Source organism: Muscardinus avellanarius, assembly GCF_963383645.1.
Source record: "Muscardinus avellanarius genome assembly, chromosome: 3".
In the NCBI taxonomy this organism is placed as follows: Eukaryota; Metazoa; Chordata; class Mammalia; order Rodentia; family Gliridae; genus Muscardinus; species Muscardinus avellanarius.
The window spans coordinates 118,010,463-118,036,404 of NC_137788.1; the positions used below are offsets into that span (position 1 = coordinate 118,010,463).

At 43.2% G+C, this 25,942-nt stretch overlaps 1 protein-coding gene across 2 annotated transcripts; it reads left to right on the forward strand.

Moving 5' to 3' along the window:
• Positions 1-4,022: 4,022 nt before the first annotated feature.
• On the forward strand, positions 4,023-14,720 carry CTSK (cathepsin K; the record flags this gene model as incomplete). 2 transcript variants are annotated; one of them, XM_080690801.1, is made up of 8 exons in its annotated part: positions 4,023-4,154; positions 6,061-6,181; positions 6,733-6,855; positions 6,941-7,096; positions 8,309-8,527; positions 12,104-12,269; positions 12,519-12,624; positions 14,621-14,720. In XM_080690801.1, the coding sequence occupies exons 2-8, from the start codon at positions 6,062-6,064 to the stop codon at positions 14,718-14,720; spliced, it is 990 nt and encodes a 329-aa protein (XP_080546927.1). In that variant the 5' UTR covers positions 4,023-4,154; position 6,061. The 2 variants fall into 2 exon arrangements, with proteins under 2 accessions (XP_080546927.1, XP_080546926.1); XM_080690800.1 differs by lacking the exon at positions 4,023-4,154 and having other exon boundaries at positions 5,976-6,181.
• Between the last annotated feature and the right edge of the window lie 11,222 nt (positions 14,721-25,942).

The following is a 25,942-nucleotide window of genomic DNA, read 5'->3' on the forward strand; positions in this document are numbered from 1 at the left end:
AACTTTTGGGGTGAGGATAAGGGGTGGGGGAGAAAAAAATCACTATTTGTTTTTTAAAAGCAAATCTTTTGTAAACAGAATAAAAGTTCCTCTCCTTTCCCTTCCCTCACCCCCCAACGTGTACCCCTTTCCCTTTTGGACTTTCCTTCTCTCCCCAACCCCTTGCCTCTCTGAGGTAACATTTACAGGAAAAAAGTCAATGAATCCCCAAGGCTTTTAGGACTCATTGAAAATTTGAGTCTAGGTCAGGTCAGAAGGCCTTTTCTTAGGTCTCCTGACCAGAAGTTGAATAGCAGTGATTTGTGCTAGGGCCAAGGGGCAGGTTAGAAGAACCTGATTTCCACTATTTGCCTTGGATACTGTGGCTTGTTTTGGAAAAGAATTCTGAATAGAGTGGAAGAGAGGAGAAATGTTCTCATTTTTGAGGACTATGAAACATGGTAGGTATATATGTGGCTTTGGGAAGTGAACATAGGCTCACTGTACTGCCGGTGAGCAGTTCCTCTGGAAAGAAACGTGAGGTAGAGTTGAGTGAGTGAGTGAGTGAGTGAGTGAGTGAGTGAGTGAGTGAGTGAGTGAGTGAGTGAGTGAGTTAGAGAGAGAGAGAGAGAGAGAGAGAGAGAGAGTGTGTGTGTGTGTGTACGCACAATTCTATATTTCTTTCTCCCTTTTAGGGAGTTATGCAAAATATGTTGCAGATTTTATCTTTGTCTTTCTGTGTGCTCTTCAGAGTCCTAAAGAATTAAATCTTCCAGGTATTTTACACGTAATATTGCAGCCAAAGAGCATTTAAATAATGTCTTTGCTGCACTTACATCTATGCCCAGCCAGTATGCAACTATAGGCAAAGTCTTCTGTTGATACGGTGGGTCTCTTGTTGAACATATTCATTGAACATATTCAGTGACAAGCTGGATTACTTCCGCTTTTGGTGCTTTCACATTATCTAGAAGATCTGCATACATTACTGAAACTGGCTGGCAAGATAAACACTTGCAGAAACCCCAGACTTAGCCATAAGGATAATGCTGCATTTTTCTGTCAGAATCACACATGGTGTGTATTCTGTAGAGATTATTTCTGCATGGAAACTCAACTTCTTGGATTAGCAGTCCCAGTGAAAATCCTTACTGTTGAAGTATAAACCAAATACATAGCTCTCTTGCAAGGTAGCCTCTTTTATCCCAGCCTCCAGATATCCCATCTAGCAAGAAACAGATTTAGGTCCCTTCTGGGCCTGCAGTTCTTTCCTCTGCTCCCTTTCCGATCTTGGGATTGGGTTTTGTATTAGAGGAGATTAATCGCTCTGTGTGTTAAGTGGGGCCTGGACTCCCCTCCCAGCAGGGTCAGTTGGTAACTATAGCCATATTAATACGGATTCAGGTTACTACTCTCACCCTTTAGCTTCCTCAGGTAAGTCATGTATGTTGGCCTTTTTTTTTTTTTTTTTTTTTTTTTAATGGCTCCGGCCAGTATCTAAGTGCAGGACTGAATTGATGAGAAGACATATTAAGTGTATTCAGAGGGGACTGAGGAGCACAGGTGGCCTAGGAGAGGCTGAGAGAATGGCATTGACTAGGTTTCCCTCCCTTTTGTCTCCAGTTTGGTGCCAGGTAATGGAGTGGAAAAGGAGACAATTTATTTTTATATCCTATGTGCACACATACAGTATACATATATATTTATATCACAATTTACAAAACCAAAAAGTTGAGTTTCCAATGGAATCCTTGTTTTTTAATAATCAACTGTTTTTAAATGTGATCAGGACTATAATATTGTACATTTATTATAGGGTTTTGGGGGAAGGGGAGGGTAGGGAGAAGATGCTCTGGGGGTCTTGTTCTGCTTTTCCTTCAGGGTTTTATTTTTGATTGTTTTGGTTGTTTTTTTTTTCCTTCTTGTTGGCCATTTCTGTATTGCTGGCGCCTGTGCTGAGCCTTACAGTGGCAAAAATAATGACATGTAGCAAAGATTTTAAAACAAAATATTTTTTCCTTTTGTAAAATTTCTTGTGTTGTGTGATCTTGATTGCGGCCTTATTATTCCTTTCCAGCTCATAAACAGCAGACACCCACAAGTGAAGGAATCTGTAGGTTGAGCTTCATATACACAAGCACAATGCATAGTATGTCTTTAATTTCAGGAATCAGAAATCATAGGGCCCTGACCATTCAGTACCCCTCCTCCCCACTCGCCCTCCTGATCGTGACACATTTCTGAGTAAAATCAGCAGGGACGATGACCACACTGCATGCGGGTGGATTGCACAAGCCCTTGGAAGAGAGGAGGAGACTTAGGACTTGAAACTGCTAGCGTACATCTGGGCGCCTTTCCTGGGGTATTCTCTGCATTGAAAGGAGGGATTGGGAAAATTGAACTGTTGTAGTCTGGAACTGGTTTCCCTTTGGGTCCATGTGTTCATTAGCAAATCTTAAAATCCAGAAGCATATATCTTTTTTTGTTTGTTTGTTTTGTTTTTGTTGTTTTGTGGTACTGAAGATTGAACCCGGGACATAGAACCTCTGAGCTACATCCTCAGCCCAATTTTATTCTTTATTTTTAATTTTTTTATTTATATTTTTATTTATTTATTTTTTTGTCGTACTGAAATTGGAACCCAGGGGTTTTCTACCTCCGGGCCATACTCCCAGCCCTATTTTATACTTTATTTGAAAACAGGGTCTCACTAAGTTGCTGAGAGCCTCACTAAGTAGCTGAGGCTGGCTTTGAACCTGCGTGATCCTCCTGTCTCAGCCTCCCAAGTGTAGGGATTACAAGTGTGTGCCACCACGCCTAGCTTATTCTTTAGTTTGAAACAGGGTCTCACTAAACTGCGAGGGCATCACTAAGTAGCTGAGGCTGACCGCGAACCACGATCTTCCTTTCTCAGCCTCACAACTACTGGAATTACAAATGTGCACCACCACACCCAGCCATATATCTGTTTTGAGAGTCTATTTAGAATCCAGTAAGGAGCTGAATCTAAATCCCATGTATTATTCTTCCTATTCCAATGACCCTCTTTTTCTCTTTCCCCACATCTGTTTATGGAAGAAAATGGGAATTTGGGGGTGTGGTTTGGTAACTGAGCTAGACTCATGATCTGTCACATGCCTTGATTTGGGGGAAGCATTTGGAGAAGTTCATGTGACTGGACCTAGACTGGGGAATTTAACTATTGAGACATGCTCATCAGATAGCCCACCATGTAAAAGTTTTAGCAGTAGAATCACATTTAGATCCGTCAGTCTATTGAAAGTACTGTGGTAAGCACCAGGAGTAGTTTTTGGATACTTTTAGGACCAAGCTCATCTAGACAGATCCTCCCTCTGCAAAGCCACCTTAGGCTAGGAAAGCTGTTCCCCTTCCTGGAAGCAATGACAACTTTTAGCCAACCTTATTAAATACAATTTTGGAGCCTGTTTTCCCTCATATTACTCATTCTTAGCCTTTGTGTTTATTCCGTCATTCCAGAGGTGAGGATCAAACACAAGTTTGAGCTGGGTGTCCCGTACTTGGAATGCTGAGACAGGGGATTGCAGGTTCGTGACCAGCCTCAGCTACTTAGGCCCCCATGCAACTTAGACCCTGTTTCAAAATGAAGAAAAACTAGGGCTGGGGATGTAGCTCAGAGGTATAGTACCCCTGGGTTCCTTCCCCAGTTCTGCAAAAAAAAAAAAAACAAAAACTTAGGTTTCGATGTTAGGGAGGTAGGTCATAACAAAAAAAGGGTAATAAAATATACACTCCTCCAATAAAGAATTTTTAAGAAGGCTGGAGAAGACCAGGGCTATGTCCTTTCATTTCCCCACCAAAAAGGAGGGTAAGCTCTGACTTGAATAATGTGTACTGATGTTTTGACTTCCAAAGTCAGTCATGTCAAAACTCAATACTTAGCAACTCTGCACTCTGGTTCACAACACTGCACACAGAAACATTGTGCAAATCCACTGCTGCTTTCCTTCCACCCTAACTCCCCCCTTCTCTCAACATTTCTATCCCCGCCTCCCTCCCTTATCCAAATTTTCCAGCCAACCGCTGGAGCTGACTTCCGCAATCCTGATGGGATAAATCTAGCACCCTAGTCTTCCGCCCACGATAGCCACACTTCCTGTTCGAAAGGAGCTCTGAGAGCAGATTCCCAGCAGCAGGTAACATTTTCAACTTTCTAGATCTTTTAGCTTCTCGCTCCTGCCAGTACTTAATTGAAGAATATTTAGAATACGGTGGGGTTGGGGTCAAAATTAACTCTAGAGGCTCTGCAGAGATGACCTTAGTTTATTTCCTGGCCAAATAAGTGCCTGGAGACCTTTAGGATCCCGTGTGTGAGTGTGTGTATGTATCTGTGGTTGTTAGTAAAAGCAAAGGAATAGGGCATCTTTGCCATCCCTCGAAAGTAGCATCTGTAGAGTTTTCTGCTTTGACCCAAAGGGTTAACAGTGAGTACCAAGGAGAAAGAAAAGGGAATGGTACTTGTGGCTCAGTATCTCTGTGTGGAGACATCTCCAACATTGCAGCTATTAAATGTTTTGATGGACATGTAGCCAATTTACAAAGATTACATAAGAATAGAATTGTCTTGTGCAAGTCACAGGACTTGCTAGACACTGCAAATTGCTCTTAAAGAATTTGCAGTTAAGCAGGCCAGCTCAAGAAATGAGTAAAGCTTCACTTGTGTGGATTTAATCATTATAACAGAGTTTTTCCATCCTGCATTCTAACCTTGGTTCTGAGGCATTTGCCCTGTGAGACAGTCACAGAGTTTTTTTTTTTTTTTTTTTTTTTTTTTAAATCATTGGAGAAAGAAAAGAAACCTCCTACACACAAGCATCTGGTTAAGATTAGGGCAGTTTCCTGCCGGGGAGGGGGGTGAGAAAGGAAGAAGAAATGCATAAGGAGAGTGAGGAGACTGTAAACTCTTGGAGTTAAAAAAGGAAGTGCTGTCAACTTTTCTCTTGTACTCTCCTGGCAAGATCCCGAAAAGTACTGGCATTTAGGCAAATATTTTAAAGTACCTTGAAGAAATGGTTAGGAAGCAAAATGTAGCTGAAACCTCTTCTTCACATATTCTCCAACCCATTCCCACCTTGCACTTAGTTTGTATATCTCCAGCTTTGGTGGGGACACAAGAAGACAGGTGCTGAGCCCACACTAGTCTAGTTTCTACCCCCTTTCTGGTTGTATGAGTATGTGTATGAGAGTGTTGGTTGGATCTCCCTATGTCAGAATCCTTAGAACCAGATATACCAACATCTCTTGCAGACTTGTCTCTTTCCATCGCTTGATCATATGAAAATTATCCTCAATTCCTTGTCTATCTTCTTCATCAAAGTTGCCCATCTCACAGTTCAGAGGAAGAGGCCAAGACAGGAGGATTGCAGATTGGAGGACAGCCTCAATAATATAGCCAGGCTCTCAGCAACTTAATAAGACCCTGTTTGAAAATAAAAAACAGAACTGGGCATCGTGGCACACATTTGTGATCCCAGTACTTGGGAAGCTGAGACAGGAGGAGCACATGTTTGCAGCTAGGCTCAGCTCTGCAACTTAGACCCTGTTTGAAAATAAAATAGGACTGGGGATGTATCTCAGAGGTAGAATGCCTCTGAGTTCAGTTCCCAGTAACGCGCGCGCACACAAACACACACACATGATAAAACAGGGCTGGGGATGTATCTCAGGGGTAGAATGCCTTGAGTTCAGTTCCCAGTAACACACACACACACACACACACACACACACACACACACACACACACACGATAAAACAGGGCCAGTAATATATCTTGGAAGTAGAACACCCCTGGGTTCAATCCCCAGTGCCACAAAAAAGTACTTTTTGAGTTCATGAATTCCCTAGGATTATTGTATGTACATGTATTTTTCTGTTAAGAGGAACTATACTTCGATTAGCTCCTCAAAGGACTTGTCTATAACTTCTAAAAGGTTAAGACATATTCCGTATCTGGGAATATGGCTCCAGCTATTTCCTCATCTCAAACCAGATTAGGAACTTTTTCCAAATGGAAGGATCTCCCCTAATTCTTCCCTTCCTCAGGATGTGGGGACTCAAGATTCTGCTGCTACCCATGGTCAGCTTTGCTCTGTACCCAGAGGAGATACTGGACACCCAGTGGGAGTTATGGAAGAAGACCCACAGGAAGCAGTATAACAGCAAGGTGCCTGGGGACCTCGAGGGAGCGTGGCAGGAGAGCTGGGACCTCGGATCTCCAGTCTTAGCTCCTAGATCCCCTTCTTCAATCCAAATACACAGCTTTTCTCCAGCCGAACAAACCTGTCCCTGTTCTCTAACTTTAATATGTGGTTTCATTTCTGTGCCTCCCCATCCTCCCCTTGCTTCAAAACCAACTCAGCTGGGGATATAGCTTAGTGGTAGAGTCCTTGCCTAGCATGCACAAGGCCTTGGGTTCAATTCCCCTTATCACCAAAAAAGAAAAAAAGTGTATAGCTTATATTTCTCTTTGGGGAAGATTTCTCAGATTAATGCTATTAACCTATAAGCAATTTTTCTTATAGATGTCTCTAGAGCTTTGCATTGTATTCTTTGTATTTGCCTCCATATTTCTTTTTGCATGTTATCAATAATTCATGGTTAGTTTCCTAACGAGATTGTTAACTCTTTATGATTTGAAGTTGCATCCTTTCTCCACAGTATCACCTAGGTAACACTGTGCACAGTCTATGCAAGGACTGACCATGCTTTGTTTAGGTGGATGAAATCTCCCGGCGTTTAATTTGGGAAAAAAACCTGAAGCATATTTCCATCCATAATCTTGAGGCCTCTCTCGGTGTCCATACATATGAACTGGCCATGAACCACTTAGGGGACATGGTGAGTCGAGCCTCAGCTTCTGGCACACCTGCCATCTTCGCCTCAGCTCCCTGCTAATGCCGGGCCTCTTTCTCGTTTATCCCAGACCAGTGAAGAAGTGGTTCAGAAGATGACTGGACTGAGAGTACCCCCCTCTCATTCCCCCAGTAATGACACCCTCTATGTCCCAGACTGGGAAGGCAGAGCCCCAGACTCCATCGATTATAGGAAGAAGGGATATGTTACTCCTGTCAAAAACCAGGTACTCTCCTTTTCTGGGGGCGTATGTAAGTAATTTAATATGACCTATTCCTTTTTCTTCTACTTCATTCTTGGATAGGAGGGCCCAGGAAGAGGGGACAAGGAGATAAGTTGGATCTCTTCATGCTAGCTCATCACCTAACTTTGTGCATTATTTAACTCATCACCTGTTGTACATTTAGGTTATTTCTAGGTTTTTCTTTATTACAAAAGTGTTACAACATGTGCATGTATTTTTATGCACACTCAGAAATATTTATACAAAATAAATTCTAGGCCGGCGTGGTGGCGCACGCTTGTAATCCCCGCGCTTGGGAGGCAGAGACAGGAGGATCGCGCAGGTTCGAAGCCAGCTGTGTGTGCTGGCTTAGGAGAGAGACCCTGTTTCCAAATAAAAATGTAAAAATAGGTCTGGGAGTGTAGCCCGGAGGTAGAAGGGCTTCCAGGAACCCCAGTACCACCAAAAAATAATAATAATAAAATAAATTCTAAAATTGGAATTGCTATGTCACACAGAATCCTTTCCAAAAAATGTTTGTAGAATTTTACAATCTTTCCAGCACAAAAATATCGGTTTTTCGCACAATTTTAACATAGAACTATGTCAATAATATGAATAACCGATTTAGCATTCATTTGATAAATATTCCCCTTGCTGCCCTTACCGGGTACAGTACTGGGTAGTAGAGATTCAAGATGGCTATGACACAAACTGTACCTAGGAAGTCCTCTATCTTAAAAGATAGAAAGAGCACGATAGACTAGCATGTTATCCTAGTACTTGGGAGGGAGGCTGAGACAGGAGGATCAAAATTCAAGGCCAGCCCCAGCAATTTAGTGAGGCCCCCAATAACTTAACAAAATACTATTTCAAAATCAAAAATAGAAGTTGGGCATGGTGGCACATGCCTGTAATCCCAGCATTTGGGAAGCTGAGACAGGAGGATCATAGTTTGCAGACAGCCTCAGCTATTTAGTGAGGCCCTTTGCAACTCAGTGAGACCCTGTTTCAAAATAAAGGATAAAAAAATAGGGCTGTGGGTGTCTCTCGGAGGTAGAATGCCCCTGGGTTCCATCCCCAGTACTAATAAATAAATAAATAAATAAATAAATAAATAAATAAGGAAGAAAGCGTGGAATTTCATCAGGCAGGTAGTCAGAGGAGACAGGCAGTGAATAGCAATGACTGACAGCTGCTGTGTATACCTCTCAGGGTCAGTGTGGTTCCTGTTGGGCGTTCAGCTCTGTGGGTGCCCTGGAAGGCCAACTCAAGAAGAAAACTGGCAAACTCTTAAATCTCAGCCCCCAGAACCTGGTGGACTGTGTGTCTGAGAATGACGGCTGCGGAGGGGGCTACATGACCAATGCCTTCCAGTATGTGCAGAAGAACCGGGGCATTGACTCTGAAGATGCCTATCCGTATGTGGGACAGGTGAGACTGCCCCAGTTACCCAGCTCTGATGTTCTTCCTTCTCCAAAATATGTTTTCTACTGTATACAATTCCAAAATCTTGTTTTTTTTACCCCATCCCATTTGCTTGCTTGGTTGCTTTCCTTCCTTCCTTCCTTCCTTCCTTTTTTCCCCTTTATTTCTTTTGTCCTTTCTCCCTTTCCTTTTTTCTCTCTTTCTTTCTTTCTTTTGGGTCTGGGGGTGGAACCCAGGGGCATTCGACCTCCAAGCTACACCCTTTGCCCTGTTTTTTATTCTTTATTTTGAAACAGGGTCTCACTGAGTCGCAAAGGGCCTCACTAAGTAGCTGAGGCTGGCTGCAAACCTGTGCAATCCTCCTGTCTCAGCCTCCCAAATGCTGGATTTACAAGTGTGCACCACCATGCTGGGCTTAATCTGAGGCTTTTAAATGTACACGGAGACGTGAGTGTGGTGGTGCACGCTTGTAATACCAGTATTTAGGAGGCTGAGACAGGAGGATTGCAGGTTCGAGGACAGCCTTAGCAAGTAGTGAGACTCTCATCAACCTAGAGAGACCTTGTTTCAAAATAGAGATAATAAAATAGGTCTGGGGGTGTAGCTCAGAGGTAGAATGCCCCTGGATTCACCCCAGTATCTCTCACATACACACACACACACACACACACACACACACACACACACAGTACATAGAGACCTAGCCTTAGTGATGAATGCCTATAATCCCAATATTTGGGGGACTAAGACAGAAGAATCACAGGTTTGAGACCAATTTCAGCAACTTAGTGAAACCCTGTGTCAAAACAAAAAAATAAAACAGGTGTGGTAATACATGCCTGTAATCCCAGTATTTGAGAAACTGACACAGGAGGATCACAGGTTCAAAACTAGCCTCAGCAACTTATTGAAACTCTCAGCAACCTAGTGAGACCTTGCTTCAAAACAAAAAATAAAATAGGCTGGGGGTATGTTTAGAGGTAGAATGCCTCTGGGTATAAATAAATAAATAAGTAAATAAATAAATAAATAAATAAATAAATGTGTAGCTTACAGATAGGATGCTGTTAAATTCAATCTCCAGTGCCAACTCAAATTAAATTTTTTTTTATCAGACCTAAGGATGTTCTACCTCTGGGTTACACCCCCCAAATTAAATTTAAAATAAAGTCTTTAGCTGGGTGTGGTGGCGCACACTTGTAATCCCTGCGCTTGGGAGGTGGAAACAGGAATATCTCACAGGTTCAAAGCCAGCCTTGCTGGCTTAAGAGACACTGTTTCCAAATAAAATATAAAATAGGTCTGGGAGTATAACCTGGAGGTAGCCCGGAGGTAGAAGGGTTCCATCCCCAGTACCACCAAAAAATTAATCAATTAATTTTTAAAAATTAAGTCTTTAATCCATATACAGTTTTGAGAACTTCTGGGTCTCATCCAAGTCCATATATGAACTCCAGTGCTGTTAGTGTGAGGTATACCATATTAAAACTGCCCTAACATTAGATTTTTGTTTGTATGTGTGTGATACTAGGGGTGGAACCCAGGGGCTTTTCTACCTCTGGGCTATACTCCCAGATCTATTTTTTTATATATATTTTATTTGGAAACAGGGTCTCACTGAGTTTCTGAGAGCCTCACTAAGTAGCTGAGGCTGGCTTTGAACTGTGCGATCCTCCTATCTCTGCCTCCCAAGTGCTAGAATTACAAGTGTGCACCACCACGCCTGGCTCATGTGGTATTAAAGAAAGAGAGCCGGGTGTGGTGGTGCATGCTTGTAATCCCCGTGCTTGGGAAGCTGAGACAGGAGGATCACATAGTTCAAAGCCAGCCTCAGCTACTTAGTGAGGCTCTCAGCAACTTAGTGAGACCCTGTTTCCAAATAAAGTATAAAATAGGTCTGGGAGTATAGCCCAGAGATAGAAAGCCCCTGGGTTCCACCCCAGTACCACCAAAAAAAGAAAAAAGAAAGAGTGAAGGAAAGGACAGGAGAAAAAAAGATGAGAAGAAAGGGAGGGAGAAAGGGAAGGAAAAAAGAAAATCTCAATTGTATATGTAAATAATAGATTTTTATTTATAATTTTCTCCATATTTACCAATCTAGACAACCAATTTAAAAGTATATGTAAGCCGGGCGTGGTGGCACACGCTTGTAATCCCCACGCTTGGGAGGCAGAGACAGGAGGATCACGCAGGTTCGAAGCCAGCCGCGCGCTGGCTTAGGAGACCCTGTTTCCAAATAAAAATGTAAATAGGTCTGGGAGTATAGCCCAGAGGTAGAAGGGCTTCTAGGAACCCCAGTACCACAAAAAAAAAAAAAGTATATGTAAGCCAGACATGGTGACACACTTTTGTAATCCCAGCATCTGGGAGGCTCAGACAGGAAGATCACAGTTCATAGACAGCCTCAGCTACTTAGTGAGGCCCTTTGCAACTCAGTGAGACCCTGTTTCAAAATAAAGAATACAGAATAGGGCTGGGGGTTGAATGGGCTCAGAGGTAGAATGCCCCTGGGTTCCATTCCCAGTACTGGAAAAAAAAATAGGACCAGGGTGTAGCTTGGAGGTAGAATGCTCTTGGGTTCCATCCCCTGTACCACAAAATAAATAAATAAGTAAATAGAAATTTAAAAAATAAAAAGTATATATAGCTAAATTAGAGAAAAATAAAGTTACTCTCAGAACTAATAGCTGATCGCTTATCCATTTAATGCTTATATCATTTATTCAGCAATATAGTAGTCGGTTTGTTGAGAAATAGTTTAATAGCTCAGAGGCTCTGAATAATGCAAATTAAAATTATAAAATATTTAAACTGCCAGGCATGTTGGCACATGTTTGTAATCCCTGCACTTGAGAAGCAGAGACAGAAGGATCGCGCAGGTTCGAAGCCCCTCGCTGGCTTAAGAGACCCTGTTTCCAAATTTAAAAATATAAAATAGGTCTGGGAGTGTAGCCTGGAGGTAGAAGGGTTTCCAGGAACCCCAGTAGCACCAAATATACATATTTAAAGTCATATTTTGGAATAGAACTTTTTTGCTTTTTGTTTTTTATTTCTGTTTTTTAGTACTGGGGATTAAACTCAGGAATTCAACTTCTGAGCTATACCTAGCCCTTTTTATTTTTTGTTTTCTGAAGCAGGGTCTCACTAGGTTGTTTTGTATAACAACTTTTCATTCTGTAGTTGATACATAAAAGGGCTCACTTTTCATTTCATGCCGTGGCTGATAGTTTTCTAAAATAGTAAGAAGGAACAGATCTTCTCTAGAGTCTGTATTCTGCTGCCCCTCACTGACATGACTCAGAACACTGGCTGAGCCAGTCATGGTGGCTCACCCCGGTAATCCCAGTAGTTGGGAGGCTGAGACAGGAGTATTACAGTTCGAGACCAGCCTTAGCAACACAGTGAGATTCTCAGCAAAACAAAACAAAACAAGGATAGGGCTGGGGTACAGTTCAGAGGCAGAATGCGTCTGGGTTCACTCTCCAGTACCACAAAAAGAAAAGAACTTGGCTGAGTTTCTCACTCACCAGACTCATTGCCTGTCGCCTTGTCCTGGTTCTGTGACCACCTTGTTTCTTCCAGCAAGAGAGTTGTATGTACAACCCAACGGGCAAGGCAGCGAAATGCAGGGGGTACAGAGAGATCCCCGTGGGGAACGAGAAAGCCCTGAAGAGAGCACTGGCCCGAGTGGGACCCATCTCGGTGGCCGTGGACGCAAGCCTGACCTCCTTCCAGTTCTACAGCAGAGGTGAGGAGCTGTTGCTGGAGCGCACTGGCTTCTGTGATGTGGGCGCGATGGCTTCTCCAAGGGTCCTGGCATTTCCAGAACTTAGCTTTCGGATTCACACTTAGTCAGCTGGAGAGGAACGGACAGCGGCTGCAGTACAAACCCTCCTCTGGCAGAAGCCTGGAATCTCCTAGACTAGGGGCTCTAGAGCTCCTGGACACAGGGGCGCTCCTGCATTGCGGAGCCTCATCTCAACGGTTTGCTTTCTAGGTGTGTATTATGATGAGAGTTGCAACAGCGACAACGTGAACCATGCGGTTTTGGCAGTGGGATATGGAATCCAGAAGGGGACCAAGCACTGGATAATTAAGAACAGGTGACAGTGGGACAGTACTTCTGTCATTCAACCACCCTTATGGTATCCAGCATCACCTCCAGCTTCCCAGTATTCCTTTCTTTCTCCCAAACGAAAAGAAAGTTATTTCAGACTTTCAGTTCTCCCTTCCCAGCTAGAGGCGCTTGATTCTGAAGATCACATTTGATGGCCACACAATAGTATGCAAATATATGTTGGGCTGGGTGTTGTGGTGCACACCCATAATCCCAGTACTTGGGAGGCTGAGACAGGTTGAGGCCAGCCTCAACAATTTAACAAGGCCTTCAGCAACTTAGCAGGACTCTGCTTCCAAGTGAAAAATAAAATAGGGCTGAGGATGTGACTCAGAGGTAGAATGCTCCTGGGTTCATCCTCTATCACCAAGAACAACAGTATCAACAAGAAAATATATGTTGGGCAGCTGCTATATGTGCAAGGTGCTTAGTCACAAAACACATAAATGAGCAAATATTTACCTTCAAGCCATCTTACAGCCTAATGAGAAAGACCAACTTAACCTAGACATAGAGTGACACAAAACCAGCTTGCTTCCACAGCAGTCTCCTCCACTGCCGTGGTTTCACCCACCTTGTCTATGAGATTTACTCCCAGATCAGGATCACAAGCATCAGCTTTCCTGCCACAGAGTAAAGCTCAGTGTGTGTGTGTGTGTGTGTGTGTGTGTGTGTGTGTGTGTGTGTGTGTTACTGAGGATTGAGCTGGGGCATTCTACTTCCACACTACACCTCCAGCCCTTTTTATTTTTTATTGAGACAGGTTCTCACTCACCTGCCAGGCTGGCCTCAAACTTGTAACACTCCTGTCTCAGCCTCTCAGGTACTGGGATTATAGGTGTGTGCCACCATACCCGGCCATAAAGCTTGCTCTTTAGACCTGCAGTAATGATCATTCAACCTGATCTCGCTCTGCCTTTTCAAACATTTCTCCCAGTACTGTCAGTCATTCTATTCCTTCTCCTCTTCCTCCTCCTTCTCCTCTTCTTCCTCCTCCTCTTCCTCCTCCTCTTCCTCCTCTTCCTCGTCCTCCTATTCTTCTCCTTCTCATTCTTCTTCCTTCTTCCTTCTTTCTTCTTCTCTGAAGATTAAACCCAGAGGTATTCTACTTCCAAGCTATATCCCCAGCCCTATTTTTTATTTCTTAAAATTTACATATTTATTTATTTATTTATTTATTTATTTATTGTGGTACTGGATATGGAACCCAAGGGCATTCTACCTCTGAGATATATCCAGCCCAATTTTTTATTCTTTATTTGGAAACAAGATCTCACTGAGTTGTGGAGGGCCTCACTAAGTAGCTGAGGCTGGCTGCAAACCTGTGATCCTCCTGTCTCAGCCTCCTGAATGCTGGGATTACAAGTGTACGCCACCAGGCCTCACAGGCATTCTATTTTTTATCAAAGGATCCTAACCCATATCCTGCTTTCCTGCCTCTACTGTCAATTTCACACCCCTTTGCTGGCATCCTGTTCATAGAGTGCCAAGTTCTACCCAGACTCTGGGTTCAGCTTCAAATGCTATGTCTTATGTGAAGCCCTTTTCATTTCTTGCTGCGAAGCAGTCTCTTCTGCCTTTGAGATCTGCAGCATTGTGCCTTCTCGCCACCTCTTGACTTTAATCACTTTTCAGGTAAAAGCCATCTTGCTCATTTTTGTATACTGTCAATATGGGCCAGGCATGGTATGCACGCCTATAATCCCAGTACTTGGGAGGCTGAGACAGGAAAATCGCAGGTTTGAAGCCATCCTCAGCAATGTTGTGACTTTCATCATCTTAGTGAGACCCTGTTTCAAAACAAAAAATTAAAAGGGCTGGGAATGTAGCTTGGAGGTAGAATGCCCCTGGGTTCAATCCCTATTATTACCAAAAAATATAATAATAATAATAATAATAATAATAATAACAACAACAACAACAACAACAACAACAACAACTGCACGGCATCTACTAAGTGATTTTCTTGATTGATCCTACAGCTGGGGTGAAGACTGGGGAAACAAAGGCTATATTCTCATGGCTCGGAATAAGAACAACGCCTGTGGCATTGCCAGCCTGGCCAGCTTCCCCAAGATGTGATTGCAGCCAGCCAACATCATCCTGCTCCTCCATCCCTTCACACAATGGTGCAATATAATGAAGTCCTTGGCAGGGAGTTGGCTGCCAGTCTTGAGGCAGATGTGGTGGCGCTGAGATTGTCTGTTTCATTTCTCCGCTGGGTGCTTCAAGTGACATGACACCCTCACTACTTTCTTTCTCTCCACCAAGGGTTTTCTCTTTGTAGCTCCAGTGGGACTCTCCCATAGAGGTGTGAACTCTTGGGCTAAGATGTGACCCCAGCCTGCCCAAATACATGGTCCTGGAGCCAGTGCTGGGCAGATCGAGGCTGGAGGTCTTCAGGTGCGCTAGGTTCTTCTTCCCTGGGACCAGTAGCTTCACCCATTCTAGGAGACTAAGTGACCTAACTTCTAGTTCCAAGTGCTCTTCTCTATCCTCAAGATAAAATTTCTGATTTCCGTGCCAATCTACCAATCTATTCATAAGTGTTTGGTATAAGTTTACACAATATAAAATGTGTTTTCTTTTTTCTTCTTTGCATTTTTCGAATAAAGTATTTATCTCTTGTCTACAATTGAATAAATAGCATTTCGTACACATTCATGAGGTGTTGGTACTGTGCCAGGTGCTAGAGACGGGAAGAGGAGGAGAACGTGTTCCCTGTACTTACAGCATACTCACAGACTCACAGCTTGATTGGGAAGACCCCTGCATAGTTCATTCCAATTTAACTGCTCATTCCTTCAGGCATCATTTGCTGAATCATTACTCTGTACCCAAAACTGTACTGTCTGGATTCAGTACACCTACGGAGATCTCAATATTAAATACTCCCTGTGAAGGAACCAGATTAAATAACTCATAAGACTGAGTCTTGAAAAATATCTCACTGGGTGTGGTGGCACAGGCCAGTAATTCTAGTACTTGCGAGGCTGAGAGAGGAGACTCTCAGGTTCGAGGCCAGCCTCAGCAACTTAGCGAGACCCTGTTTCAAAAATGAATAGCACCGGGCGTGGTGGCGCACGCTTGTAATCCCTGCGCTTGGGAGGCAGACACAGGAGGATCGCCCAGGTTCAAAGCCAGCCGCGCTGGCTTAAGAGACCCTGTTTCCAAATAAAAATATAAAAAAATAGATCTGGGAGTGTAGCCCGGAGGTAGAAGGGCTTCCAGGAACCCCAGTACCAACAAAAAAAATAGGGTGGGATATAGCTCAGTGGTAGTGTGCCTGGTCCTGGGTTCAATCCCCAATACTCACCCCCCCCCAAAAGTGTGGGAATGAAAAGGCATACTTTTTGTTGAACTTTGAAACTTTTTTTTTTGCGGGTCTGGAGAGGGAACCCAGGGGCATTCGAACCCTGAGCTATACCCCCTGCCCTATTTTTATTCTTTATTTGGAAACAGGGTCTCCCTGAGTTACAGAGGCCCCACTAAGTAGCTGAGGCTGTCCGCGACCCGCGATCCTCCGGTCTCAGCCTCCCGAGTGCTGAGGTGACAAGCGTGCGCCACCGCGCCCGGCTGTGCTAGTTCTTTCTTATTCATTTTTTGGAAGCATAGAAGCAATAGTCTGATGAAGCCATATAATTACAGGGTACTCAAATGGTTACAATATAAAATTGTTATAAAATTAGTAAAAGAAGCAAGGTAGGGTTTGTTTTAATACTTGTGCGATGGCGGTAGCAGCTTTTCAAATGGTCATATATGTTGGATTCAATTTTTCTCTGTATGTGTGGTGTTGGGATTTGAACCCAGGAGCATTCTACCTCCAAGCCACATCCCCGGTCCTATATATATTTTTATCTGGAAACAGGGTCTCACCAAGTTGCAGGAGGGCCCCACTAAGTAGCGGAGGCTGGCTGTGAGCCTGCGATCTCCCTGCCTCAGCCTCCCAAGTACTGGGACCACAGGCATGGGCCACCATACTCGGCTCTGGCATTTTTCTTATGAACCGTCATTCCACAGAATGGGCAAATCATTTAGGTTACACTGATGCAGTATGTAGTGGTTTATAAATATTATAAACATAAGTGTTCCCTAAAATTTTATTGTTTCAAATACTCAGCTGCTTTATTCTTAGTACTAGTTCTAAATCAGCCAAAATTGACTTCTTTTCTTTGTAACAAAGAACCTGTGATACAGATCTCGCAGGCTGTGACTATTTCACATGCTCATAACTAGACCAGTCTTTGTAGCCAGAGATAAAGACTTTGATGGGCTAGCCTCGGAACCAGTGCCCACCCTGAACCCAGGAGTGTGGGGGGGTGTGCGCATGCATGCATGTGCATGTCTACTTTAAAATCAGTTGCTATTCAGGTTCAAAGCCAGCCTCAGCTACTGAGTGGGGCTCTCAGTAATTTAGTGAGACCCTGTTTCCAAATACAGTATAAAATAGGTCTGGATGCCAGGCGTGGTGATGCACGCTTGTATTCCCAGCATTCGGGAGGCTGCGACCAGAGGATCGTAGTTCATGGGCAGCCTCAGCTACTTAGTGAGGCCCTCTGCAACTCAGTGAGACCCTGTTTCAAAATAAAGAATAAAAACTGGGCTGGGGGTGTAGCTGGGAGGTGAAATACCCCTGGGTTCTATCCCCAGTATTGCAAAAATTTAAAAAATTAAATAAGTCTGGGAGTATAACGTGGAGGTAGAAAAGCCCCTGGGTTCTACCCCCAGTACCACAAAAAATAATAATAATAATAAAATAAAAATAAAGTTGCTATTACCAAAAGAAAGCAAAGCGGAAGCTAGGTGGCAAAAAAATAAAAAAATAGTGTAAACTTCAGAAATCACCTCGCTCATCTATTTTCCACTTTCCTCCATCACTCTAGAGAAGATAGCTCACGTATACGGTGCATTTTCGTGGGGACATTCACAAAGTAATGTCAGTAACCCAGAAACTGCCCCCTTTCTCCCAGAAAGCATACGACGGCTACACATACATTGATAGAACATTGTCACAGGGATAACCTAAATCTGCTCTACTTACTTTCTCAATACATTACTTGCAAATTTTGGTACTTTATTATTAGTTGACATTTTCTTTTTTTCTTTGTGGCTCTGGAGATCCAACCCAGGGACACTCTACCTCCAAGCTACACCCCCCAGCCCTATCTTATTTTTATTTTGAAACAGGGTCTCACTAAGTTAATGAGAGTCTCACCAGCTGCTGAAACTGTCCTCAAACCCGCAGTCCTCCTGTCTCAGCCTCCCAAGTACTAGGACTATAGGTGTGCGCCCCCATGCCTGGCTGTACCTTATTATCACTAACACATTTCTTGTGACATACTGTTTAGTGTGTCACAACCATTGCCAGTCACTTGCAGGGGGAGAGATGTTATCTTTGGCTTTCCAAGCACTCCCCTACTTAGGTCTCGTTTTTATTTATTTTTATTTTTATTTTTTGGTGGTACTGGGGTTCCTGGAAGCCCTTCTACCTCCGGGCTACACTCCCACGGGCTACACTCCCAGACCTAGTTTTTAACTTTATGTGGAAACAGGGTCTCTTAAACCAGCGAGGCTGGCTCCGAACCAGCGCGATCCTCCTGTCTCTGCCTCCCAAGCGCGGGGATTACAAGCGCTTGCCACCACGCCCGGCATGGTCTCGTTTTTATATACTGGCAGAATTAACCTTTCTCCTCTTCCTTTTGCTTCTGTTGTGAGTGAGTATGTGTGTGTGTGACTAGAGATTGAGCCAAGGGACACTCTACCTCTGAGATACACCTCCAGCTCCTTTTTATTTTGAAACAGAGTCTTGCTAGGTTACTGAGAGTCTCACTAAGTTGCTGAGGCTGGTCTTGAGCCTGTACTCCTCCCGTTTCAGCCTCCCAAGTCCTGGCATTACAGGCATGTGCCACCAGGCCTGGCTTAACCTTCTTTTTTGAGTATACAGTACCACGTGACAAAGATGAGTACCTGTGACAAAGGGGGGTGACTACTGGGGTCAGATATTTCCAGTTAATAATACCAAAGCTGGGCATGATGGTGCAGGCCTGTAATCCTAGTACTTGGATTGGGTGATCATAGGATCGAGACCAGCCTCAGACAGTAGTGAGACTCTCATTATCCTAGTGAGACCCTGTTTCAAAATAAAACTAAAACAGAGCTGGGAGTGTAGCTTGGAGGTACTTGGGAGGCTGAGACAGGAGAGTCACAGATTCAAGGCCAGCCTCAACAACTTCATGAGACTCTGTTTCAAAATAAAATTTAAAAGGTTGGGGGAGCCAGGCGTAGTAGCGCACACTTGTAATCCCAGCATTTGGGAGGCTGAGAAAGGAGGATCACGGTTCGCGACAGCCTCAGCAACTCTGTGAGACCCTTTTTCAAAATAAAGAATAAAAAATAGAGCTGAGGGTATAGCTCGGAGGTAGAATGCCCCTAGCTTCCATCCCCAGTACTGTAAAAAAAAAAAAAAAATGTGTTGGGGAAACAGATGCGGTGCCACATACCTGTAATCCCAGTACTTGGGAGGCTGAGACAAGAGAATCACAGGTTCAAAGCCAGCCTCAACAATTTAGAGAGAAACCTAGGGAAACTCTGTTTCAAAATTTAAAAAAAAAAAAAAGCACTGGGGGAGTGTAGCTCAGAGGTAGACTACCCTTGGGTTCCTTCCCCAGTGCCATACACACAAACAAAATTAAAATTTTTCATTAAATTAAAATTTTTATTTAGTTTTTAGTTTACTTAAATTAAAAATCCCCTAGTCTCCTCAGCCTGTTAAGCTTTTACTTCACCTTTTTTTTTTTTTTTTTTTTTTTTTTTGTGTGGTACTGGGGTTCCTGGAAACCCTTCTACCTCCGGGCTACACTCCCAGACCTATAAACAGGGTCTCTTAAACCAGCAAGGCTGGCTTTGAACCAGCGCGATCCTCCTGTCTCCGCCTCCCAAACGCAGGGATTACAAGCGTGCACCACCAGGCCCGGCTACTTCACCATTTTTTTATTTCATGGAGAAAGGTTAGTAATAAGTAAGCGATCTTTCAATGAGAAGAATGTCTGTTACCAAGTTCCCGGCACACTTATGTATATTAACAAAGAATAAAAGCAGTCTTAGAATCATCCTGAACTTTAGAGGCCTTTTCTTTGAGATCAAGTAAGAAAGTTCCTCAGAAACGTGAGGCCGCTGATTTTTAGAGTACGTGACTCAAAAACAACATTGGCTGTAGAAGTAAGTAAGAGAAGGCAGGGGGCCTCCGCCTTCCACTTTCACTTCCCCTTCCCTAGCCACTCAGGAAGGGTTTCCTCAGCTGTGACGCAAAGGCCAGAGGGAGGTGAGATTTCATATTGTATTCTTGCAGACTTGCTGAGTGTGTGTGTGTGTGTGTGTGTGTGTGTGTGTGTGTGTGTGTGTGTGGTATTGGGGATTGAACCCAGGGGTATTCTAACTACAAGCTATACCCCAAACCAACCTTCCTTCCTTCTTTCCTTTCTTCCTCTTTCTTCTTCTCTTTCTTTCTTTCTTTCTTTTTGCAGAATTAAGAATTGAACCTAGGGCCATTCTACCTCTGTGCCACCACACCCAGCTGAAACAGAGTCTTAGCCAGGTTTGGTGGCGCAAGCCTGTAATCCCAGCACTTAGAAGGCTGAGACAGGAGGATTGAAGTTTTGAGGGCAGCCTCAGCAATGTAGTGAGACTCTTAGAACATAGTGCAACCCTATTTCAAAGCAAAAAGTAAAAAAGGGCTCGGGTTGTAGCTTGGAGGTAGAATGCTTCTAGGTTCAATTCCTAGTCTTACCAACAAACGAACAAAACAAAAATGTGTTTTCAGGTGAGATGGCACATACAATTCCAATACTCAGGAGACTGAGCTAGGAGGATCACAGGTTTAAACCCAACATACTCTAACTTGGGGAGACCCTGTTTCAAAAAAAAAATAATAATAAGCTAGGCATGGTGGTGAACACTGATAATCCCAGTACTTGGGAACCTGAGACAGGAGGATCACAGGTTTGAGGCCAGTCTCTGCAAGTAGTGAGATGCTCATCAACCTAGCAAGATCTTGCTTCCAAATAAATAAAATCGGCTGGGGGTGTAGCTTAAAGGCAGAATGCCTCTGGGTTCAATCACCGATACCACAAAAATACATACATAAAATAAAGTAATAAAAAGGGCTTGAGTGTAGTTCCGTGGTAGAATGCCCCTGTGTTCAATACCCAATACATTAAAATTTTAAAAATAGGAGCAGGGTATGGTGATACAACTTGTAATCCTGGTATTTGGCAGGCTAAGATGGGGGTTTCACCAACCTCAACAATTTAGAGAGACCCTATTTCAAAATAAGAAATAAGAAATTGTACTCATCCCTGGGTTAATTCCCAGTACCAAAACAGAGAGGGGTGGGAGAGGGAAAGAGAGAGAGAGAGAAAGAGAGAGGGGGAGGGGAAGGAAGGGAAGGAAGGAAGGAAGGAAAGAAGGAAGGAAGGAAAGAAGGAAGGAAGGAAAGAAGAAAGAAAGAAAGAAAGAAAGAAAGAAAGAAAGAAAGAAAGAAAGAAAGAAAGAAAGGAAGGAAGGAAGAAGGAAAGAAAGGAAGGTCTCCAGGATGCAGGGGTTAGACAAAGAGTTCTTAGCTTTGGCACTAAAAAAGAAGGATCCATGACAGGAAAACTGATAGACTGTACTTCCTTAAAACTAAAAAAATTTGTGGGCACAGTGGTGCATGCCTGTAATCCCAGTGATTGGAAGGCTGAGAGGAGGACCGCAGGTTTGAGATCAGCATGTGGTAACAAGAAGACCATGTTTAAAAATAAATAAAATTAAAATGGGTCTGAAAATGTAGCTGAGTGGTAGAATGCTGCTGGGTTCCATCCCCGGTACCACACACATACACCCACACAAGAATATGTTTTAAGAACATAACTTTGCAGTGATATACAGTATGAGATTGCACAATAGACTGAATTGAAGGCTGTTGAAATAATTTAAAGCAAGTCAGCAAATATTTATTGACTCCATAGTATCATTGTGTTGCCTACAGTGATAGATACAAAGATGAACAAAGTCTGCATAGCCCTGGTCCTTAAGTCAAGAACACAAATAATTGTCATATTAGGCAGACAATCAAGAGGATATTTTTTTCTGGTTTTTATACTTTTTCTCTAAGTCTGCTAGAAGAAAGCCTCAAAGTATTTCAGGGTCTTTTTTATTTTAATTTTTTTGTACTGGGGATTGAAACTAGGGGCATTCTACCTATGGGCTACAACCTCAGCCCTATTTTTTATTCTTTATTTTGAAACAGGGTCTCACTATGTTATGGAGGGCCAAACTAAGTAGCTGAGGCTGGCTGTGAACCCAGTCCTCCTGTCTAGGCCTTCCAAGTACCAGAATTATAAATCTTCACCACCACACCCAGCTTCTTCAGAGTCTTAAAAGATGATATCAAGTTGGGATAAAGGTTTTTTGAAACAGTGTTTTCTGGCAAGCATGGTGATACACACCTGTGATTCCAGTACTTGGAAGGCTGAGACAAGAGGATTATAAGTTTGAGGCCAGCTGGGTAACCTGGTAAGACCTTGTCTAAAAAAAAAAAGAAAGAAATAGAAAGGGTGGGATGTAACTTAGTTGGTAGAACTCTCCTGGGCTCAAACTCCAGTAATGGGGATTTTAAAAAGAACTCCTTTTTAGAAAACATGACGACAATATATTTTAGTTCTATGTGGTCCAATATAGTAGCAGCTAACAACGGATAGCTACTGAGCACCTGAGATGTTGCACTTGGAAAAGTCCAAACTGAAATATGCTATAAGTTTAAAGTACACAATAGGATCTGGAAGACAGAAGAAAAGAATCTTATGATTTACTAATTATATATAAAATGATAATATTTTGGATATTATCATTGAGTTGGAAGAAATAGTCTTAAATTAATGTGACTTTTTTTTTTTTACTGTTTAAATATAGCCACCAAAGAGGTTAAAATTGGCTTGCAATAGTTGGGTGTGGTGGCGCATGCTTGTAATCCCAGTACTTGAGAGGTTGAGACAGGAGGATCACGGGTTCGAGGACAGCCTCAGCAAGTAATGAGACTCTCTCATCAACCTAATGAGACCCTGTTTTCAAAATAAAACTAAAATTGGGCTGGGAGCAGCTCAGAGGTCGAATGCCCTTGAGTTCAATCTTCAGTACCCCCACAACACTCAAAATAATAATGTTATCACTTACATTCAGTCAAAACATATTTTGAGTACGTCCTCCTCTATACCAGCTTCTGCCATCTTAAGAAGTGTCTTCTGCCACATCAGCAGTCTCGGGAGTCGGTGACTTTTCCCTTCCTTTCTACTGAATTCAAGGTAGATATGACAATAGCCAGTTATACTTTAGTGACCAACAGCATGACGTCTGGTGCCATGTTGTCTAGATGCTGAGTCCTGCCAATTCCACTTGTTAGCAAGGTGTTCATGGTCTAGGGCGAAGGCATTGTAATACAGAAAAAGGAATATCTACCTCACGGGGTTTTGTGATGATGAAATGTGGACAGCCCCAGCTACTTAGTCCCTTTGCAATTCAGTGAGCACTTATTTCAAAATAAAGAATAAAAAATAGGGCTGGGGGTGTAGCTCAGAGGTAGAATGCCCCTGGGTTCCATACAAAAAAAAAAAAAAAAAAAAGGCTAGAGTGTAGCTTGAAGGTAGAAAGCCCATAAGTTCAAGTCCCAGTACCAAAAAATAAAAGGGATTATTGATCCTGGGCTATTCTACCTCTGAGTTATACCCCCAAACCTATTTTTTATTCTTTATTTTGAAACAGGGTCTCACTAAGTTTCAGAGGGCCTCACTAAGTAGCTGAGGCTGTCCGCGAACCGCGACCCTCCTGTCTCAGCCTCCCAAGTACTGGGATTACAAGCGTGTGCCCCCGCGCCCCGCTTGATCCTGCATTTGAACTTTACAAATAGAATAAAGCTGCTGTGATTTGTCTTCTGCCCTTAACACCGCCTGTGCACCTCCACAACCTCTGTCTCTTCTTTATTTCCCTTGCTATTGATAACAAGCCCCTCTTCCAAAGGGCTGTGCTGATCAACCAGGTCTGGTAGGATGTGAAAAGGATAAATAGTTTGAGGGAAAGATGGCCCCTCTAGGCTGGGGCTCTTTCCCCATGTGTTCCGTTTGTAATGTTTGTGTCACAGGCCCAAATTTTACCACTTTCTTCCATGAAGATCTTGCTTAAGCCTCTTGAAGCCCCAGTTTTCTCGTTCATAGAATGGGGCCATTACTGTTCCCACCGCCTCAAGGTTATTGTTAGAATTAAAGGTTATTGTTAGAAATAATCAGCACAGAGAGTTTCAGGTAGGCAGATGTGGTGGCACATGCCTGTAATCTCAGTACTTGGGAGGCAGAGACAGGAGGAGCAGAGGTTTGAGGCCAGCCTCAGCAACCTAGTGAGAGCCTCAGCAATTTAGTGAAACCCTGTTTCAGAACAATGATTAGCTGGGCGTGGTGGCGCACGCTTGTAATTCCTGCACTTAGAAGGCTGAGACAGGAGGATCGCACGGGTTCAAAGCCAGCCTCAGCTACTTAGTGAGGCTCTCAGCAACTTAGTGAGACCCTGTTTCCAAATAAAATATAAAATAGGTCTGGGAGTATAGCTGGAGGTAGAAAGCCCCTGGGTTCCACCTCCAGTACCACCAAAAAAAAAAAAAAAATTAAAAATTAAAAAAGTTGCATGGAGGTAGAACATCCCTGGTTCAGTCCCAGTACCAAAAAAGATTTTGATGCCTTGTACATTGCCTGGCACAGGAGATGTATAATATCTGTTTGTAATTCATTAAAACACATTCATATTGGTACTTCTGTTTTATATCTGCTGGAAGCCTCCTATTTGGGAGGAAAAATAATAGTTTCAAAGTTCAAAGACAAATGTCTGACAATATTGCCGGGTGCGGTGGCGCACACTTGTAATCCCCGCGCTTGGGAGGCTGAGACAGGAGGATGGCACAGGTTCGACGCCAGCCTCAGCTACTTAGTGAGGCTCTCGGCAACTTAGTGAGACCCTGTTTCCAAATAAAGTATAAAAAAGGTCTGGGAGTATAGCCCGGAGGTAGAAAGCCTCTGGGTTCCACCCCCAGTATCACACACAAAGAAAATGTCTGACAATATGGTTTATATAAAGCACTTTCAACCAATTTTGCTGCAAGTACTTTTCTATAAAGTCTACTGCCAGAGTAGTTCAGCTATCTTTATTTAGTCCAAAAGAAATGCAAAACATGTTCTCTGCGCTGAACACGTGGCTCAGCGGTAGAGTGCCTGGCTAGCATGTGGGAAGTCTTGAGTCGGATCCCTGGCTAACAAAACAAAACAATTGCCAAAAACATCTGCTGTGATGCTCTTCCCGTTGCTCTTTGAAAGCTGGTGGCTCAAACCATTAACTTTCAGCCATTCTTTTAAAATATATGTACCAAAAAGCTATCCGTTTCCCTCTAAGCACGATGTTAGCTGCATCTTCTGTGTATGAGCGGGGCGCTGGGGATTGAGACCATGATTGTTCTATCACCGAGCTACACCCCAGCTTTCTGTTAATTTGAAAAAGGATCTCACTAATTTAATGTGCACTGGCCTCGAACTTGTCAGCCTCCCAAGTGCTAGGATTACAGGCATGCGTACCACCCCCAAATAGCTCAAAATGTGTGTGTGTGTGTGTGTGTGTGTGTGTGTGTGTGTGTGTTACTGGGTTAAACCCAGGGACATTCTGTCTCCAAGTTATACCCCCAGACCTTTTAATTTTTTATTTTGAAACAGTCTCTCAGTAAGTTGCTGAAGCTGGTTTCACACCTATGATCTCCTGTCTCAATTTTCCAAGTACTGGATTACAGGTGTGCATCACCATGACAAGCTTCAAGATATTTTCTAACAATAATGTAAATATATATATATATATATATATATATATATATATATATATATATATATAGTGTGTGTGTGTGTGTGTGTGTGTGGTGCTGGGGGTGGAACTCAGGGGCTTTCTACCTCCAGGCTATACTTCCAGACCTATTTTATATTTTATTTGGAAACAGGGTCTCACTAAGTTGCTGAGAGCCTCACTAAGTAGCTGAGCCTGGCTTCAAACCTATGAAATCCTCCTGTCTCAGCCTCCCAAGTGCTGGAATTACAAGCATGTGCCACCACGCCTGGCTTTGTACTATATATTTTAAAAAGCTAAAAGAAAGGATTTTAAGCTGGGGCATGGCTGTGCATGCTTGTAATCCCAACATTCGGGAGGCTGAGACAGGAGGATTGTGCAGGTTCGAAGCCAGCCTCAGCTAC